The following is a 20,939-nucleotide window of genomic DNA, read 5'->3' on the forward strand; positions in this document are numbered from 1 at the left end:
AGAACATAGAAGCATGTATTCAAAACAATGAATAATTAATTTTATACTTTTGTTGGTATATTTTTTCTTTTTTTTTTTAATTTTAATTCGCTTCAAAGTCAAAGTATTTTTTTAAGAAATATTTGTTTCTACGAAATTAAATATTGATTTATTTGTTTCCAAAATATCTTAAGAGTCTTTGTAATTATATTCATAATTTCTCACTATATTTTTAAAATTTTCTAAGTCAATGTTACTAGAGATATGTAGTCAGAATCGAATATCAAATCAATAAACGACAAAGGAATTAGGTAAAATGGTAATCGATCAGATACAAGAGTTATGCTAAAAAAACCCATACAATAAGAAATTAGGATAATAAATAGTTTCAGAGAACATAAAAAATATACATGTTATAATGAATGAAAAAAATTAAAAATAGGATTAAGACAAAAGAAATGTTAAAAAGTCAATAATAATAAAAATTTGTGATTCTGTGTGTAACGATTGTTATAAACCGCACACATATAAATTTTTTAATCACTGTTTACTTAACTATTACATCTCATCATCATGTAGTAGTTAGTTGTCATGGAATGGCCAGTCTTGTAATTAAGTCTCCTACCATAATTTAGAAAAAAGATAGAAAAAAAAATGTCATGAAACAGTCCAAAAAATAAAGGAAACTTCAGTTACAGTTTTTTTTAAATGAAAAAAATGAATTTAATTGAACCTTAGTGAATTTTACCACTAAGTTTTGCAAACCCTTCGGGCACAATTCTTGTAGCATTTCTCCACTTTGAACGCATCTGCATGATCCATCAATAGAAATTAAGTTAGATTATATATAACCGTCAAATCCTACTCAAGGGCTACATCATATATTCAAATTCTATATATTGAACTAAAACTAATAATTTCCTAATAAAAAAAAGATAAGAAAATGAGATATAAGAATCATTTACCGGCTAGAGAATCAACGCAAGAATGGACTGTACAACCAAGTTTACAATAAACACTAGGATCCATCTTGCTATCATCGATTTCATAAGAATCAGAATCGGAATTGGATTGTGGACGTAAAAGGGTGTTGCCTCCGCGTTTGGGATGGAACGATACAACACATTGCGCAGTACATTTGATTCCGCATGTCACGTTCATTTTGTTGGCTTTTGGGTAAGCACATTTGTTAAAACATTTGTGATAGCAAACACTAAACTTGTCGGCCCTTACTTCACTTATCAGCATGCCCACCAACACAAACCCTAATATGGCTAGTTTTGTGATGTTCATCTTCATGCCTTAGTCTCTTCTATCTTTTCTTTTCTTTTCTTTTTCTTTTTTTGAACAAGATGGAATTTGTGTAAACTCTACCATCTATATATATAGTCATGTAGCATTGTTTATTTTAGGCATTAAATTTTCCACCACAAGAAAAAACAATATGTAATGGTTTTTTCTCATCCAATCATTAATTTACACTAGTTGTACAAATTATTTACCATTCTGCTTTTCGTTTCACCGGTTTCAGTGACAACAATGCAATTGGAATATGCTATGGATATGCGCAATAACAAAATTTGTGAGGAAGAAACAATTTACATGCTATATATATATATTCGAGTGGTTTGATTAGAGTTTGGTTTGATTGATATATATGAAAATGCTTTGTGTGCTTAAGTTTGACATTTAAGATCCATATCGATATTTTTTCAGATTTAAAAGTTTTTAATCGTAATGGATACCAACGAGATTGAGTGTGAACATCAAGAGTTGGAGTGCAATATCGTTTTGCCTCAATCTACTATGGATAGGATGTTGGAGAATTGATATATTGTCTAAATTTTGATTATTTTATGTTAATTGTAAACTGTTTATATGTGAGAAGGTTTTTACAAAGGGGTGGCCAGATTGTTAATTGTTGTGAATACAGACGGGGTGAAACCCTAGTCCAAAATTGCTCAAGATACAAAAGTGTGTCATAAGCAGTCAAAAATGTTCAAAGACTCGGAACCAGATTGTGTGGAGCGTGTCTTGCAAGTTGTCGGTCTTCCATACACTTTGAATGGATGTTAACTCATCCTCATTATCCCACATCAGACAAGTAGATAAGTTGTTCAAACCTAGGGGTGTCAAAAAAGCCCGAGGCCCGTTACCCGGCCGAGCCCGCCCGTAAAATTTACGGGTTGGGCCTAAGAAATTGAAGCCTGATCGTCCATCGGGCCGGGCCGGCCCGACCCGTAAAATGCGGGCCAAAATACGGGCTCGGGCCGGGCTAGCCCGACCCGGCCCGTCGGCCCAAAAAATAGATGTATTATATATTATATAACATAAATATATATAGATATAGATAAATATATATATATACATGCATAAATATATGCATATTAATTCACTAATATTTAAATAAAATTTATTATTATATAAAAATTAAAAATTTTGAGTTTTAATTTCTCTTAAATTCACATATATATTAATAAATGTTTTTATCAAAACTTTATTTTTTATTATCTTTAGTATATATTATTTTTTTTTTCTATTTTGATAATTATTTATTAATAATTTTTATTTTTAATTTGTTATTATTTTTTTTAAAAGCCCGAAGCCCGATCCGAACCCGAAAAAAGCCCATTGGACCGGGCCTCGGGCCCAACATTTTAAGCCCGCATGTGTTTCGGGCCGGGCCTGGCTTTTGTCGGGTTCGGACGGGTCGGCCTGGCCCGACCATTTTGACACCCCTATTCAAACCTCATGCCAATAAATGATCCTCGGTGAAAAGTCTGTTTATATACCAAAATAAAATATTTACTCCAAAATTCTGAACACGACAACATATCACTTGCCTGTTAAAAACCAGACACATTCTCTATGCAAGAGTCTGTCTGTCGATGGTTGAAGTTAGGAGTGTCAATTTAGGTCCAAAGCCCGAATCGAGTCCACTCGAAAAATATGACATTTGAGGCCTAAACATTTTGGCTCGATAAACATTGGACTTCCGGGTCGGGCTCAATCCGACCTTCGGCCCAATACGGGTCAAATCCAAAATCTCGATATTTTTTCAAAAAAAAAAAAATTGAAAAAAAGAAAACAAATAAATTTACAAAAGAATTGAGTAGACCGGTTTGGCATGGCTCAACCCGATCCGAAGCCAGAATTTATAGAGATGGATACTTCAGACTTAATCATATAGTTCCTAAAATTGGCACATCCTGAGACTAATCCCGAGCCCGAAAATGTCGGTCGAATGTGGGTTTAGACCGACACGATTGACACCCATAGCTGAAGTTCAGATCATGGAGGCATGTTGGATTTAAATCAGTGAAAAATTTGTTTTCTACTTTGTTGGTATTTTTTTCTCTTTTTATTTTTTAATTTTAATTCATTTCAGAGTCAAAGTATTTATTTTAAAGAATATTTATTTGTAAGGAATTAATATTGATTTATTTGTTTCCAAAATATCTTAAGAATCATTGTAATAATATTCATAATTTCTCACTATGTTTTCAAAATTTTCTATGTCAGTGTTACTAGAGATATGTTCATCAGAACTAAATGTCAAATCAATAAACGATAACGAAATAAGGTAAAATGATAATTAATCAGATACGAGACAAAAGTATTGGAAAAAATCATACAATAATAATTTAGAATAAAAAATAGTTTTGTAGAACATAAAAAAATATATGTTACAATAAATGAAAAAAAAATTAAAAAAAATATTAACACAAAAGAAATATTTAAAAGCCAATAATAATAATTTACGATTCCGCGTATAACGATTGTTATAAACCGACACATATCAATTTTTTAATCACTGTTTATTTAACGATTACATCTCATCATCATGTCGTGGTGGGTTTGAATGTGGAAGGTGGAATAATAATAAAGGATGGAATGATCAGCCTTGTAATTAAGTCTCCTGCCATAATATAGAAATTTTTTTTACTCAAAATAGTTCAAAAAATAAAGGAAATTTCAATTACAGTTTTTTTAAATGAAAAAAATAAATTTAATTGAACCTGTGAATTTTATCACTAGGTTTTGCAAACCCTTCGGACACAATTCTTGTAGCATTTTGTTGAAATAGAAACAAAATATGGAGATTTGATATGATTGATAACAATTAAAGGCATAATATCGATTAAGAATAAAATATATATCGTGATAATTATATTTTGCCTTATTTGTTTCTTTCGTATCTTTATTTCCTTGTTTCTTTCAATAATTTTTCCTATAAATGTATGGATTATTTTTATTGTAATGTAACAAGAAGAAGAGATGTAGCAATAAAAGTGTTTCCGTTCTTTTATCTTTTGTTCTTTCTTTCTAATTTAATTTCCGCATTTTATTTTTCAATACATTTCTCCACTTTGAACGCATCTGCATGATCCATCAATAGAAATAAAGTTAGATTGTATATAACCGTTAAATCTTACTAAAAGGCTACATTATATATTAAAATTCTATATATTGAACTAAAACTAATATTTTCCTAATCGAAAAAAAAGATAAGAAAATGAGATGTAAGAATCAATTACCGGCTAGAGAATCAACGCAAGAATGGACTGTACAACCAAGTTTACAATAAACACTAGGATCCATCTTGCCATCATCGATTTCATAAGAATCAGAATCGGAATTGGATTTTGGACGTAAAAGGGTATTGCCTCCGCGTTTGGGATGGAACGATACAACATATTGCGCAGTACATTTGATTCCGCATGTCACGTTCATTTTATTGGCTTTTGGGTAAGCACATTTGTTAAAACATTTGTGATAGCAAACACTAAACTTGTCGGCCCTTACTTCACTTATCAGCATGCCCACCAACACAAACCCTAATAAGGCTAGTTTTGTGATGTTCATCTTCATGCCTTAGTCTTTTCTATATTTTCTTTTCTTTTCTTTTCTTTTCTTTTTTTGAACAAGATGGAGTTTGTGTAAGACTTACCATCTATATATATATAGTTATGTCGCGTTGTTTATTTTAGGTATTAAATTTTCCACCACAAGCAAAAACAAAATGTAATGGATTTTTCTCATCCAATCATTAATTTACAGTAGTTGTATAAATTATTTACCATTCCGCTTTTTGTTTCACCGATTTCAGTGACAACAATGCAATTGGAATATGCTATGGATGTGCTCAATAATAAAATTTGTGAGGAAGAAATAATTTACATGCTATATAGATTTTGAAAATATTACTAATTTTTTCTCTTTTGTTTTTTTAATAATTGTAAAAAAGAAGAAAAGCAACAATGACGAAATAAGAATGTTGTGTGTGTGTGTATATATATATATATATATATATATATATATATATATTCGAGTGGTTTGATTAGAGTTTGGTTTGATTTATATAAGAAAATGCTTTGTGTGCTTAAGTTGGACATTTAAGATCCATATCAATATTTTTTCCAGATTTAAAAATTTTAATCGTAATGGATGCCAACGAGATTGAGTGTGAACAACATCAAGAGTTGGAGTTATTGTTTTGCTTCAATCTAGTATGGATAAGATGTTAGAGAATTGATATATTATCTAAATGTGATTATTTTTTTAATTGTAAACTGTATATGTGTGAGAAGGTTCTTACAAAGCGGTGACCAGATTGTTAATTGCCGTGAATACAGACAGGGTGAAGCCTTAGTCCAAAATAGTCCAGGATACAAAAGTGTATCATAAGTAGTAAAAAATGATCAAAGAATCGGAACTAGATTGTGAGCAGTGTGTCCTGCGAGTTGTCAGTTTTCATACACTTTGAATGGATGTTAACTTCGATGGGGGGTTGTGAGAATGTACCGAGGAGTATGGATGTCATGTAGCCTAGTATTCCTCTCGCATCATACCATACAATTTGTGCTCTAGAAAAGTATTATAACCATAAGTGTCAAGGTCCCATCATTGGTGCACCGTTCCACCCTGTTTACCTGGCCCAAAAATGACGTGCAAGTTTATTGGATAGGGGGCATGGCAAAGGAGAGATGCCCATATCGCAAAAATGTAGTGATAAATGAAGAACATATGGTTTATTAACTCATCCTCATTATCCCACATCAGACAAGTAGATAAGTTGTTCAAACCTCATGCCAATAAAAGATCCCCGGTGAAAAGTCTGTTTGTATACTAAAATACAATATTTACTCCAAAATTCTGAATACAACAACATATCACTTGTCTGTTAAAAATCAAACACATTTTATTTGCATGAGCCTCTCTGTAGATGGTTGAAATTAGGAGTGTCAATTTAGGCCCAAAGCTTGGATCGAGTCCACTCGAAAAATGTCAGGGTTATTGCCTAAATGTTTTGGCTCGAAAAAAATTGGTCTTCCGGGTCGAGCTCAATCCGACCTTTGGCCCGGTACGAGTCAATAAAAAATCTCGATATTTTTTTTAAAAAAATTGAAAAAAAAACAAATAAATTTACAAAAGAATTGAGTAGCCCGGTCTGGCATGGCTCGACCCGATCCGAAGCCGAAATTTATAGAGTCGAACTTCAGATTTAATCATATAGGTACTAAAGAATTGGCCCAACCCGAGCCTAACTCCAAGCCCAAAATTCTCGGTCGAGTGTGGGTTTGGGCTAACCCGATTGACACCTGTAGCTGAAGCATGTTGGATTCAAAGCAATGAATAATTTGTTTTCTACTTTGTTGGTATTTTTTTCTCTCTTTTTATTTTTTAATTTTAATTCGTTTCAAATTCAAAGTATTTATTTTAAGGATTATTTGTTTATACGAAATTAAATATTGATTTATTTGTTCCTAAAATATCTTAAGAAGCTTTGTAATAATATTCATAATTTCTCACTATATTTTTAAAATTTTCTAAGTCAATGTTACTAGAGATATGCACATATTAGAGCTGAATGTCAAATCAATAAACGATAAAGAAATTAGGTAAAGTGGTAATCAATAAGATATGAGATAAGAATTATGCGAAAAAATCATACAATAACAAATTAGGATAGCAAATAGTTTCATAGAACATAAAAAAATATACATGTTATAATAAATGAAAAAATTAAAAATAGGATTAATACAAAAGAAATGTTAAAAAGCCAATTAATAATTTGTGATTCTGTGTATAACGATTGTTATAAACCGCACACATAACAATTTTCTAATCATTGTTTACTTAACTATTACATCTCATCTTCATGTGGTGGTGGATTTGAATGTGGAACGTGGAGGAATAGTAAAGGATGTCAGTCTTGCAATTAAGTCTCCTGCCATAGTTTAAAAAAATAGAAAAGCAAATGTCACGATAAAATCCAAAAAATAAAGAAAACTTCAGTCACAGTGTTTTTTTAAATGAAAAAATGAATTTAATCTAACTTTAGTGAATTTTACCACTAGGTTTTACAAACCCTTCGGGCACAATTCTTGTAGCATCTCTCCACTTTGAATGCATCTGCATGATCCATCAATAGAAATAAAGGTAGATTATATATAACTGTTATATCCTACTCAAGGGCTACATCATATATTCTAATTCTATATATTGAACTGAAACTACTATTTTCCTAATCGAGAAAAGAGATAAGAAAATGAGATATAAGAATCATTTACCGGCTAGAGAATCAACGCAAGAATGGACTGTACAACCAAGTTTACAATAAACACTAGGATCCATCTTGCCATCATCGATTTCATAAGAATCAGAATCGGAATTGGATTGTGGACGTGAAAGGGTGTTGCCTCCGCGTTTGGGATGGAACGATACGACACATTGCGCAGTACATTTGATTCCGCATGTCACGTTCATTTTATTGGCTTTTGGGTAAGCACATTTGTTAAAACATTTGTGATAGCAAACACTAAACTTGTCGGCCCTTACTTCACTTATCAACACGCCCACCAACACAAACCCTAATATGGCTAGTTTTGTGATGGTCATCTTCATGCCTTAGTCTTTTCTATCTTTTCTTTTCTTTTTCTTTTTTGAACAAGATGGAGTTTGTGTAAGCCCTAACATCTATATATATAGTTATGTAGCATTGTTTATTTTAGGCATTAAATTTTCCACCACAAGAAAAAACAAAATGTAATGGTTTTTTCTCATCCAATCATTAATTTACACAAGTTGTACAAATTATTTACCATTCCGCTTTTCGTTTCACCGGTTTCAATGACAACAATACAATTGGAATATACTATGGATGTGCGCAATAACAAAATTTGTGAGGAAGAAACTGGTTACATGCTATATAGATTTTGAGAATATTAATATTTTTTCTCTTTTGTTTTTAATTGTTGTCAAAAAAGAAATTCAAAATGACTAAATAAGGACATTATATATATACTCGAGTGGTTTGATTAGATTTTGGTTTGATTTATATATATGAAAATGCTTTCTCTTCTTAGGTTTGACATTTAAGTTCCATATCAATATTTTTTTTCTAGATTTAAAAGTTTTTTAATGTAATGGATGCCAAAGAGATTGAGTGTCAATATCAAGAGTTAGAATGCGATATCGTTTTACCTCAATCTAGTATGGATAGGATGTTAGAGAATTGATATATTGTCTAAATTGTGATTATTTTTTGTTAACTGTAAACTGTATATATGTGAAAAGGTTCTTACAAAGGGGTGGCCAGATTGTTGATAGCCGTGAATACAGACGAGGGGCCAGTCCCCAACCTAAAATAGTCAGGATACAAAAGTGTGTCATAAGCAGTAAAAGATGATCAAAGAATCGGAACCAGATTGTGAGCAATGTGTCCTGCGAATGGTCGGTCTTCCATACATTTTGAATGGATGTTAACTTTGACGGGTTGTGAGAATGTCTCGAGCGAGTATGGATGACATATAGCCTAGTGTTCCTCTCGCGTCACACCGTGCAATTGGTGCTCTAGAAAAGTATTATAACCATAAGTGTTAAGGTCTTTTCATTGGTACACCGTTCCACCCTGTGATATCCCGAGCTACGATGAGGGTTAGGAGTGTTCGTCAGTGCGATGGCACGGTCAAGATGTAGCTTCCCGAGTACCATTAAGGCCAAAGAGATACAGGAATCAATCGAATGCACTCGAATATGAGAGATCCGAGGACTATATAGGTCTGAGATAACATAAAAAGAATTACTTGGACTACTCATAGCAATAATGTGCACCTACCTTTTCGGTTGACTATCCCGAAAGAACTTCAAAGTTAAACGTGCTAATTCTAGAGCAATTTCAGTATGGGTGACCTACTGAAAAGAGTCTCGATATGTATGCAAGTGAGAACAAAACACGCTGGAAGGTCTCGTGTTGCAGTGTAAGGGCAGTTTCGATAATTTATAGCAGTCACAGGTCATTACACACCCAGTTTACCTGGTCCGAAAATGAGGTGCAAGTTTGTCGGGTAGTATAGGGTATGACAAAGGAAAGATGCTCGTATCACAGAAGTGTAGTGACAAGTAAAGAACAAATGGTTTATTAACTCATCCTCATTATCCCACATCAAACAAGTAGATAAGTTGTTCAAACCTCATGCCAATAAATGATCCCCGGTGAAAAGTATGTTTATATACCAAAATAAAATATTTACTCCAAAATTCTGAACACGACAACATATCACTTTCCTGTTAAAAACCAGACACATTCTCTTTGCAAAGAGCCTCCCTGTCGATGGTTGAAGTTAGGAGTGTCAATTTAGGTCCAATGCCCGAATCGAGTCCACTCGAAAAATATGAGGTTTGAGGCCTAAACATTTTGGCTCGATAAACATTGGGCTTCCAGGTCGGGCTCAATCCGACCTTCGGCCCAATACGGGTCAAATCCAAAATATCGATATTTTTTCAAAAAAAAATTGAAAAAAAGAAAACAAATAAATTTACAAAAGAATTGAGTAGGCCGGTTTGGCATGGCTCAACCCGATCCGAAGCTAGAATTTATAGAGACGAATACTTCAGACTTGATCATATAGGTCCTAAAATTGGCACATCCTGAGACTAATCCCGAGCCTGAAAATCTCGGTCGAGTGTGGGTTTAGACCGACACGATTGACGCCCGTAGCTGAAGCTCAGATCATGGAGGCATATTGGATTCAAATCAGTGAATAATTCGTTTTCTACTTTGTTGGTATTTTTTTCTCTTTTTATTTTTTAATTTTAATTCATTTCAGAGTCAAAGTATTTATTTTAAGGAATATTTATTTGTAAGGAATTAATATTGATTTATTTGTTTCCAAAATATCTTAAGAATCTTTGTAATAATATTCATAATTTCTCACTATGTTTTCAAAATTTTCTATGTCAGTGTTACTAGAGATATGTTCATCATAACTAAATGTCAAATCAATAAACGATAAGGAAATAAGGTAAAGTGATAATTAATCAGAAACGAGACAAAAGTATTGGAAAAAATCATACAATAAGAATTTAGAATAAAAAATAGTTTTGTAGAACATAAAAAATATATATGTTACAATAAATGAAAAAAATTAAAAACAAGATTAACACAAAAGAAATATTAAAAAGCCAATAATAATAATTTACGATTCCGCGTATAACGATTGTTATAAACCGACACATATCAATTTTTTAATCACTGTTTATTTAACGATTACATCTCATCATCATGTCGTGGTGGGTTTGAATGTGGAAGGTGGAATAATAATAAAGGATGAAATGATCAGCCTTGTAATTAAGTCTCCTGCCATAATATAGAAACAAAAACTTTACTCAAAATAGTTCAAAAAATAAAGGAAACTTCAGTTACAGTTTTTTTTAAATGAAAAAAAATAAATTTAATTGAACCTGTGAATTTTATCACTAGGTTTTGCAAACCCTTCGGACACAATTCTTGTAACATTTCTCCACTTTGAACGCATCTGCATGATCCATCAATAGAAATAAAGTTAGATTGTATATAACCGTTAAATCTTATTAAAGGGCTACATTATATATTAAAATTCTATATATTGAACTAAAACTAATATTTTCCTAATCGAAAAAAAAGATAAGAAAATGAGATGTAAGAATCAATTACCGGCTAGAGAATCAACGCAAGAATGGACTGTACAACCAAGTTTACAATAAACACTAGGATCCATCTTGCCATCATCGATTTCATAAGAATCAGAATCGGAATTGGATTGTTGACGTGAAAGGGTGTTGCCTCCGTGTTTGGGATGGAACGATACGACACATTGCGCAGTACATTTGATTCCGCATGTCACGTTCATTTTATTGGCTTTTGGGTAAGCACATTTGTTAAAACATTTGTGATAGCAAACACTAAACTTGTCGGCCCTTACTTCACTTATCAGCATGCCCACCAACACAAACCCTAATAAGGCTAGTTTTGTGATGTTCATCTTCATGCCTTAGTCTTTTCTATCTTTTCTTTTCTTTTTCTTTTTTGAACAAGATGGAGTTTGTGTAAGCCCTAACATCTATATATATATTTATGTAGCATTGTTTATTTTAGGCATTAAATTTTCCACCACAAGAAAAAACAAAATGTAATGGTTTTTTCTCATCCAATCATTAATTTACACAAGTTGTACAAATTATTTACCATTCCGCTTTTCGTTTCACCGGTTTCAATGACAACAATACAATTGGAATATACTATGGATGTGCGCAATAACAAAATTTGTGAGGAAGAAACTGGTTACATGCTATATAGATTTTGAGAATATTAATATTTTTTCTCTTTTGTTTTTAATTGTTGTCAAAAAAGAAATTCAAAATGACTAAATAAGGACATTATATATATACTCGAATGGTTTGATTAGATTTTGGTTTGATTTATATATATGAAAATGCTTTCTCTTCTTATGTTTGACATTTTAGTTCCATATCAATATTTTTTTTTCTAGATTTAAAAGTTTTTTAATTGTAATGGATGCCAAAGAGATTGAGTGTGAATATCAAGAGTTGGAATGCGATATCGTTTTGCCTCAATCTAGTATGGATAGGATTTTAGAGAATTGATATATTGTCTAAATTTTGATATCTTTTGTTAACTGTAAACTGTATATATGTGAAAAGGTTCTTACAAAGGGGGTGGCCAGACTGTTGATAGCCGTGAATATAGACGAGGGGCCAGGCCCTAACCTAAAATAGCCAAGATACAAAACTGTGTCATAAGCAGTAAAAGATGATCAAAGAATCGGAACCAGATTGTGAGCAACGTGTCCTGCGAATGGTCGGTCTTCCATACATTTTGAATGGATGTTAACTTCGACGGGTTGTGAGAATGTCTCGAGCGAGTATGGATGTCATGTAGCCTAGTGTTCCTCTCGCGTCACACCGTGCAATTGGTGCTCTAGAAAAGTATTATAACCATAAGTGTTAAGGTCTTTTCATTGGTACACCGTTCCACCTTGTGATATCCCAAGCTACGATGAGGGTTAGGAGTGTTCATCAGTACGATGACACGGTCAAGGTGTGGCTTTCCGAGTACCACTAAGGCCAAAGAGATACAAGAATCAATCGAACGCACTCGAATATGAGAGATCCGAGGACTATATAGGTTTGAGATAACATAAAAAGAATTAGTTGGACTACTCATAGCAATAATGTGCACCTACCTTTTCGGTTGACTATCCCGAAAGAACTCCAAAGTTAAACGTGCTGATTCTAGAGCAATTTCAGTATGGGTAACCTACTGAAAAGAGTCTCGATATGCATGCAAGTGAGAACAAAACACGCTGGAAGGTATCGTGTTGTTGTGTAAGGGCAGTTTCGATAATCTATAGCAGTCACAGGTCGTTACACACTCAGTTTACCTGGTCCGAAAATGAGGTGCAAGTTTGTCGGGTAGTATATGACATGACAAAGGAGAGATGCTCGTATCGCAGAAGTGTAGTGACAAGTAAAGAACAAATGGTTTATTAACTCATCCTCATTATCCCACATCAGATAAGTAGATAAGTCGTTCAAACCTCATGCCAATAAATGAATCCCTGGTGGAAAGTCTATTTATATACTAAAATAAAATATTTACTCCAAAATTCTAAACACAACAACATATCGTTGGTTGAAGTTAGGGGTATCAATTTAGGCCCAAAATCCGAATCAAGTCCACCTGGAAAATGTCAAGGTTCAGGCCTAAATGTGTTGGCTCGAAAAAAAAAGGGCTTCTGAGCCGGGCTCAATTTGATCTTTGGACGATTCGAGTCAATAAAAAAATAAAAAAAAACAAATAAATTTACAAAGGAATTGAGTAGACCAGTCCTCATGGTTGGACCCGATCCAAAGCCGAAGATTATAGAGCAGAACTTCGGACTTAATCATATAGGTCCTAAAAAATTGGCCCCGCCTGAGCCTAACTACGAGTCCGAAATTCTTGGTCGAGTGTGGATTTTGGGCCGACCTGATTGACACCATTAGCTGAAGTTCAGATCATAGAAGCATGTTGGAATCAAAGCCATGAATAATTCGTTTTCTACTTTGTTGGTATTTTTTCTCATTTTACTTTTTAATTCGCTTCAAAGTCAAAGTATTTATTTTAAGGAGTATTTGTTTTGAACGGAGTTAAAAATTGATTTATTTGTTCCCAAAATATCTTAAGAATCTTTGTAATGATATTTATATTTTCTCACTATATTTTTCACATTTTCATTTTCTCACTATATTTTTCGCATTTTCTAAGTCAATGTTATACATCAGAACTGAATGTCAAATCAATAAACTACAAAGAAATTAGGTAAAGTTGTAATCAATCCGATAGAGACAAGAATTATGCCAAAAAAATATACAATAAGAAATTAGGATAACAAATAGTTTCATAGAACATAAAAATATATATATTACAATAAATAAAAAATTAAAAATAGGATTAATACAAAATAAATGTTAAAAAGCCAATAATAATAACAATATGCGATTTCGTGTATAACGATTGTTATAAACCGCACACATATAAATTTTTTAATCACTGTTTACTTAACTATTATATCTCATCATCATGTAGTGGTAGGTTTAGATGTGGAACGTGGAAGAATAGTAAATGATGGAATGACCAGTCTTGCAATTAAATCTCCTGCCATAATATAGAAACAAAAAATATACTCAAAATAGTTCAAAAAATATAGGAAACATCAGTTTCATTTTTTTAAATGAAAAAATGATTTTAATTTAACCTTAGTGAATTTTGCCACTAGGTTTTGCAAACCCTTCGGGCACAATTCTTGTAGCATATTTCCACTTTAAATGCATCTGTATGAACCATTGATCGAAATAAATTTAGATTATATATAATCGTTAAATACTACTCAGGGCCTACATCATATATTTAAATTGTATATAATAAATTGAAACTAATATTTTCCTAATAAAAAAAAAGATACGAAAATGAGATATAAGAATCAATTACGGCTAGAGAATCAACGCAAGAATGGACTGTACAACCATGTTTACAATAAACACTATGATCCATATTGCCATCATCGATTTTAAAAGAATCAGAATAAGAATTGGATTGTGGAAGTGAAAGGTGTTGCATCCCTCTTTGGGATAGAACGATACAACACATTGCATAATACATTTGATTCTGCATGTTAGTTCATTTTATTGGCTTTTGTGTAAGCACATTTGTTAAAACATCACTACAAAAAAATGGTCATTTCCAACGGGCAAATCCGTTGGAAATGGCCAAATTTCCGTTGGAAATTAACGTTTCCAACGGATAAATCCGTTGAAATTTCGTCATTGGAAATCGGTGTCTGTTGGACAACCGTTGGAATTTTCAACAGAATTTCAATGAATTTTTTCGTTGGAATTTTCCAACGGATTTCTAACCGCAATCCTTCCAACGGAATTTCCAACCGATATCCGTTGGAATTTTCAAATGGAATTTCCAACCGCAATCCGTTGGAATTTTTCAACGAAAAATTCAAAACATATTCTCGACCCTGACCCCGACTACGATCCCAACCCCGACCCTGATCCCGATCCCGAAGCTCACTTCCCAATAGGTCACCCATCATTCCATTGCTCCAACTCAATCCTCCTTAACCCTAGAGTTCCAATTTACAATCATCCAATTACTCCAAGTTAAACTTCTGATATCATATAACATTAATATATATACATATATAAATATTTATACATATATATATATATATACACATACACATATACATATATACATATATACATATATATATAAATATTTATATGTATATATATTTATGTATATACACATTCGAATTCATATATATATATATATAATATTTGTTATGTGTATGTATATGGTTAATATAGACATATCGATATATATATATATATATATATGTATACGTATAAATATATAAAATACATGTATTTAAATATATATATATATATATGTGTATATTATATATATATATATATATATTAGATATTTCAATTAATTTTTCAATTAAAATCTAAATTTGCAACGGATATCCGTTAAAATTTTTTTTTAAATTTCCAAAAAAATTTCCAACCGACATCCGTTGGAATTTTTTTCCAACCAACATCCATTGGAAATTTCCAACCGATATCCGTTGGAAATACCGTTGGAAATTTTCAACCCAATTTTTCAATTGAATACGTTGAAAATTCCGTTAAAAATTTCCAACGGATATCCGTTGGAAATTTCAACGGAATTTTAACGGAAATCGTCGTTGAAACGCCGCTAAAAACCGTTGAAAATCCATTGAAAAATTTCCAACAGATAAATCCGTTGGAAAATCCGTTGGAATTCGATGATTTTTTTGTAATGCATTTGTAGTAGCAAACACTAAACTTGTCGGTCCTGACTTCACTTATCAACATACCCACCAATACAAACCATAATATAGCTAATTTTGTGATGTTCATCTTCATGTCTTAGTCTTTTCTATCTTTTTTTTTTATTTTTCTTTTTTTGAACAAGATGGAGTTTGTGTAAGCCTTACCATCTATATATAGTTATGCAGTATTGTTTATTGTAAGTAATAAATTTTTAACCACAAGAAAAAGCAAAATGTAATGGTTTTTTTCTCATCCAATGATTAATTTACACTAGTTGTACAATTTATTTACCATTCCGATTTTCATTTCACCGGTTTCGATGACAATGATGCAATTAGAATATGATGTGGATGCAATAACGAAATGTTTTGTGTTGAAAGAACGGTTTATGTGTTATATTGAGTTTTGGCCATATTAATAAATTTCTCTTTTATTTTTTTTAAATTTATTGTAAAAAAAAAAAGAAACTCAACAATTAAGAAATAAAAACGTTATGTCCATGAAAGTAATGTATGCTCATATAACAATAGTTAGGTTGTCGCCTTGGTTTATCTCTGTATTTAGAATTATATAAAATGAATTTAAACTACCCGACTTCAGTTAATCTCTCGGTATTTATCTGAATTACCATTGTTTTGCGTAACAGAGCATTGTGCTAATGCCGAGCAACCAGTTGCACGCCGTAAATAAACAGTAAAAAGTCGATTAATTAAATGAAAATAGATCCTGCCTTGTTTGAAACTGTAATTTAATATTTTGAAACTATAATTTAATATCGATTGAAGACCGTACTTAATATTGGAAGAAATTTCCACATAGCAAAATGTTGTTGGTAAGGCTTTAGAACCATATAATAAGATGCCAGCAGATTGGGCAAGCAATATGCGGTTCTTCCTTTTTTAAAAGAGGATGACAAAATATTTATTAATTATTTCTTGTTATTTGAGTCTAATTGGAACAGAAAACAATATTAGGAGTATTATATATGGCATCACTTTAAAATATAAAAGGAAAAAAAAAGAATGAAAATGGAAATCATTTTAGAAAATGATAGTAATTTTTTTAAAGAAAACAAATCAAAATCTGACATAAAAAAACAAATGAATAGAATTTTTTGGAAATTGAAAAACTCGAATCGAAACCGAATTAAAATTCGAAATGTCATTATCATAGTTTTAATTATCGCAATTTTAATGGAAATCAGACCAAACCTCTTATTGTTATACAGTTCTGTTGTGTCATTATATGTTACACATGCATAAGTATCTGCAGTTGGATACATGCGTCGATCTTTTTTGCTAAAGATACTCTCTTTGTTAAAAATAAATTTTAAAATATTTATTATGCATAGACTATGCGATACAATTATAAACCATTAATTCCAACAAAGGAAATGAAAGCATTTCTCTTTGTAAATAATGGCTCCATATATATATATAGTTGTAGATTCTGCCTCCTTAGGACTTGCAGACACCTTCCGAGCATTTTTGCAGGCAGACATGCATTTTGGAAGCATCTGCACAATTTGTTTGTCACAATAAATACACGTTAATTAGAAGAGGGAAATAACAAAAAAAAATATTAATTAGACGTATAGATTTCGGGCTCGATATCGTCATTTTTACGTCCTAAATTGTTATCGAAGATTATGGAATCATTTTTTTTTTATAATCCGGAACGGTGGCTGACCCAGAGAAAATAATTAGTGGGAGCAAATAATGAAAAACAATTTTTTAAAAAGAAAAAAGAAAGAAAGAAGGAAGAATTAGGGGTACACAACAAATTTTGATGGGGCATGTTACATTTTTCATTAAAATTTTATAAAATTATAATTGAAATGAAATCTTGTATTGGGGCATAGAACCCCCACTCAAATATGAGTGGATCCGCCCCTGATCCGAAAGTTCACCGGGTCTTTGACCCGAGAATCGGAGGATGTTTATGTGAATGTCTCTCTCCAAGTGAGGAGTCGAACCTGGGTTGGGAAGCGGATTCGTTTTTACCGGAAAAAAAAAGGAAAAACAAAAGGGGTAAATGAAAAATGAATTTACCGTTCAAAGAATCAGCGCACGAGTTTAGGGCACATCTAAGGGTACAAATCCCAGACGGATCCAAAGGGACTTTGCTGATGTGACGTATAGATTTCGGGTTCTTGGCGTTAGGATCGGACCAACACTTTGACAAACACGTGAACGGGCATTTTGCGTAGGCGGGGTCTCCTGGTGGCGCGCAGGTTTCGACACAATTACTGTAACAGTCGCCGAACCCGGCAGAGGCTGTGTTCGTCATTATCAACACAAACCCTAGAACCGCCATTATTAGGGTTTTAGACTCCATCTTCTGTAATTCTCTCTTGATTTCTTGATTTTTTTCACTTTTGTTTGTGGGTTTGTTTTTTTTCCAAGGGGGGCAAGGTTCGATTATATATATATATATATATATATATATATATAGCAGGTTTTGCTATTTTTTTCCTTTTTCCGTGAATAGTATTTGCTAATTTGTTTTACTATCTCGAGAATTTCTTTTTTAATAGGTCTATCCATTTAAAGTTGGATTCTAGAAATCGTGTTTGGTTTCGGTCAAGATTTAGTTTGACTAAGCCATTTTATTTTTTGGTTCCCGAATTCAGTTTTATCTTTAGTTTGGAAATTCAACTTATTTTGAGCTCTTTTTATTACGATATTATATATTTAGTTTCTATTGGGTTTCTATTGTTTGTTTTGTCATCTGCTATTGTTGAATTTCTTTTTTGAAAGTAAACAATGATTGGAAGCAACTATTTTTGGTCATTCTACCTATAGTTTATGCACTTTCAGCATATTGTTTTGCAATTTGTTATTGGATTGTTAATATATATATATAAATATATATATATATATATATTTATATATATAAAATTACAAGTATTATTTTGTGATATTTACTACATCTGTTTGACGAATTGTTTTGGTTCATATAAATATAATTAGATATAGTTATTTTATTAATTTACCTCTTTGTAATGTAAGAATGTGTATAAAATTAACTCATAGTTTTGAATTATGTGAATGCCATATATAACTAAAAAGTAATTTTGATTGGTGAAATAACTAAAAAGTTCCAAAAAAGTGTCAAAATATGTATATTGTGTCGGATGCATTACCAAATATAGAATTATTGGCCACAGGTAAAAAAAAACTATCTAGAGAAATGAGCAGCTCGTATTTAAAATGCGTGACTGGTTTGGTTTTAATTTGGTTCGATAATTTGAATATTTGGGACTTGGTTTGGTATGGTTCTTTTATATACAATGCTTCAATTAATAACGTATCAATGATAATTACTCAATTCCATTAGAATTCTCCCTGAATTCAAAATGACATGTATGTTTGATTCATTTCACTCTGTTTTAATCGGAAACAAGGTAATAATTAAAAGGAACCATTTGATAATTGGTTATTAAGCCATATATGATAACATATATATAAACAAAAAATATCATTTGATATTCGACAAAAATATTTGATATCATATATAACATACTATATATATATATATAGTACGTGAGTTCCCGCTTAGGACTTGCAAATATCATTCTCGCAATTCCGAAGGCAACGATCCAGCTTGACAGGATCTGCAAAATTTTACATGATCTAGGATTTTAGACAAGAGCTTTTAATTTCAAACCTAATTCCCTCGCAAATATGTCATTATTAACAATTTCATAGCTACACACACAAACACTCTTCAATTGATTCAAAACGAATAATATTTTAGATTTCCTCACGCATATTAAGAAGCAAAATGAAATCCTAATATGTCCCCAAAAGTGCGAAAAACCCGAAATTTATCATCAAATTTTGAATTGAAATCATGAAACCACAGTACTGTTCTGAACAAAAACATTTTCACATCTCAAACTAAATCAAGAAAAGAGAGATGGGATGCAAGTTACCGGGTGAGGAACGAGGACAAGTCATGGCACAACCAAGATTACAAAACCCGGACCGATCCCATTGGATTTTGCGAGGTTTGTTTTTGGACAATCGATTAAGCATGATGCTGAATTGATTTGGTCCGAACAAGCAATTGTGGGCACAAGGAAGGACGCATCCTCTATTGGCTCTGAGCATACAATCGTAGAAACAATCTCCGAAGCAGTCTTGGAAAGGCCCGGCCGATGCTCCTCCCATCAACACGCCGCTCATTACCAAACTAAACCACACGATCGTGGCTAAGCTTTTTGTTTTATTACACCCCATGTTTTTTTTTTGTTTCTTTGCGGAAAATTTTCAAATTTTTACTTTTATATGTACACGTTGTTGCTAGTTTTAATTTTCCTGTAATAGCATTTTTTTTAAAGTTTTTGTTTTTCGGTCTGAGAATTTCATTCCTAATTAAGCTTGGTAACTGTTAGAATTGGTTTTACTGTTTTTGTGAAAGAATTGTTTTTATAAAAATTAATATTCATTTTGTTAATATTATATAAACTAATTAAATAAATAAGGCTGATTTTAGTGTTATTAAAATCACCTCACTCCAATGCTATTAATCATATATATATATATATATATATGAATTCGATAGTTATTTTCGTGTGTCTCTTATGACGTTTGGGTATTTATTTGTGTATGTGCATATACATTTAATGGTAGCTATATTTTTCGTCTTTGTTGTGAAAGAATATCTAAAAACTTTGACCCGATTAACTCAAAAAATAATTTTATAACTCTTTATATATATATACTTCTTCGAGAATTGTCTCAAACGACTCCTAAAATTATTTAGGAACAATACTTTGCGAGAATGATATTTGAAAAATATCAAATGGAAGCTACACACCTATATATTATATTGCTACAATTTGTTGGTTTAATTAAAATGTAGATTTGCGTTGATTTTTTTTCTCTCTCTCTCTCTCTCTCTTTTTGCATGAGCCGTTTTTTTTTTTTTTTGATAACGGTAAATCGATTAATCAACAAATTTAAGTTCTTTTACAGACCCGGCCGTTTGTCGAAAACTAGCCCCTAAGGTACGGATTCCATCAAAAAAGATGATAACAAAGATTAAGTAACAAAACCAAAATTAATCCCTCAAGAATTGTCGGATCGATGTTGTCTGAAGTAGCCAAAAGTCCTCCAAAGTGTTTCCCGTTGAAGGCAACACTGTCTCCCTTGAAATGATGATATCTCTCACCAATCTGTCTAGTTCAAAGCGTATCTTCCCAATAGAACATTATTCTCGTCGAAAGATCCGACGATTCCTCTCCCTCCATATAACAT

The 20,939-nt window shown here is 32.0% G+C and overlaps 1 protein-coding gene and 3 long non-coding RNA genes across 4 annotated transcripts; all 4 read right to left on the reverse strand.

The window, feature by feature from the left end:
• Positions 1–437: 437 nt before the first annotated feature.
• Positions 438–1,296, reverse strand: LOC104818008. The gene is made up of 3 exons (XR_772592.1): positions 945–1,296; positions 728–788; positions 438–600 (listed from the first exon to the last, which is right to left on the reverse strand). It is a non-coding gene; the product is annotated as an uncharacterized LOC104818008 (long non-coding RNA).
• Positions 1,297–6,962: 5,666 nt separating this feature from the next.
• Positions 6,963–7,913, reverse strand: LOC104818010. Its single transcript, XR_772594.2, has 3 exons — positions 7,554–7,913; positions 7,335–7,395; positions 6,963–7,210 (listed from the first exon to the last, which is right to left on the reverse strand). It is a non-coding gene; the product is annotated as an uncharacterized LOC104818010 (long non-coding RNA).
• A 2,511-nt stretch (positions 7,914–10,424) lies between these two features.
• Positions 10,425–11,230, reverse strand: LOC104818009. The gene is made up of 3 exons (XR_772593.1): positions 10,958–11,230; positions 10,726–10,799; positions 10,425–10,621 (listed from the first exon to the last, which is right to left on the reverse strand). It is a non-coding gene; the product is annotated as an uncharacterized LOC104818009 (long non-coding RNA).
• A 5,641-nt stretch (positions 11,231–16,871) lies between these two features.
• Positions 16,872–18,071, reverse strand: LOC104818011 (thionin-like protein 2). The gene is made up of 2 exons (XM_010547440.1): positions 17,727–18,071; positions 16,872–17,191 (listed from the first exon to the last, which is right to left on the reverse strand). The coding sequence occupies exons 1-2, from the start codon at positions 18,010–18,012 to the stop codon at positions 17,133–17,135; spliced, it is 345 nt and encodes a 114-aa protein (XP_010545742.1). The 5' UTR covers positions 18,013–18,071; the 3' UTR covers positions 16,872–17,132.
• Positions 18,072–20,939: the final 2,868 nt, after the last annotated feature.

This window comes from Tarenaya hassleriana, unplaced genomic scaffold (genome assembly GCF_000463585.1).
Source record: "Tarenaya hassleriana unplaced genomic scaffold, ASM46358v1 Cleome28, whole genome shotgun sequence".
NCBI classification, from domain to species: domain Eukaryota; kingdom Viridiplantae; phylum Streptophyta; class Magnoliopsida; order Brassicales; family Cleomaceae; genus Tarenaya; species Tarenaya hassleriana.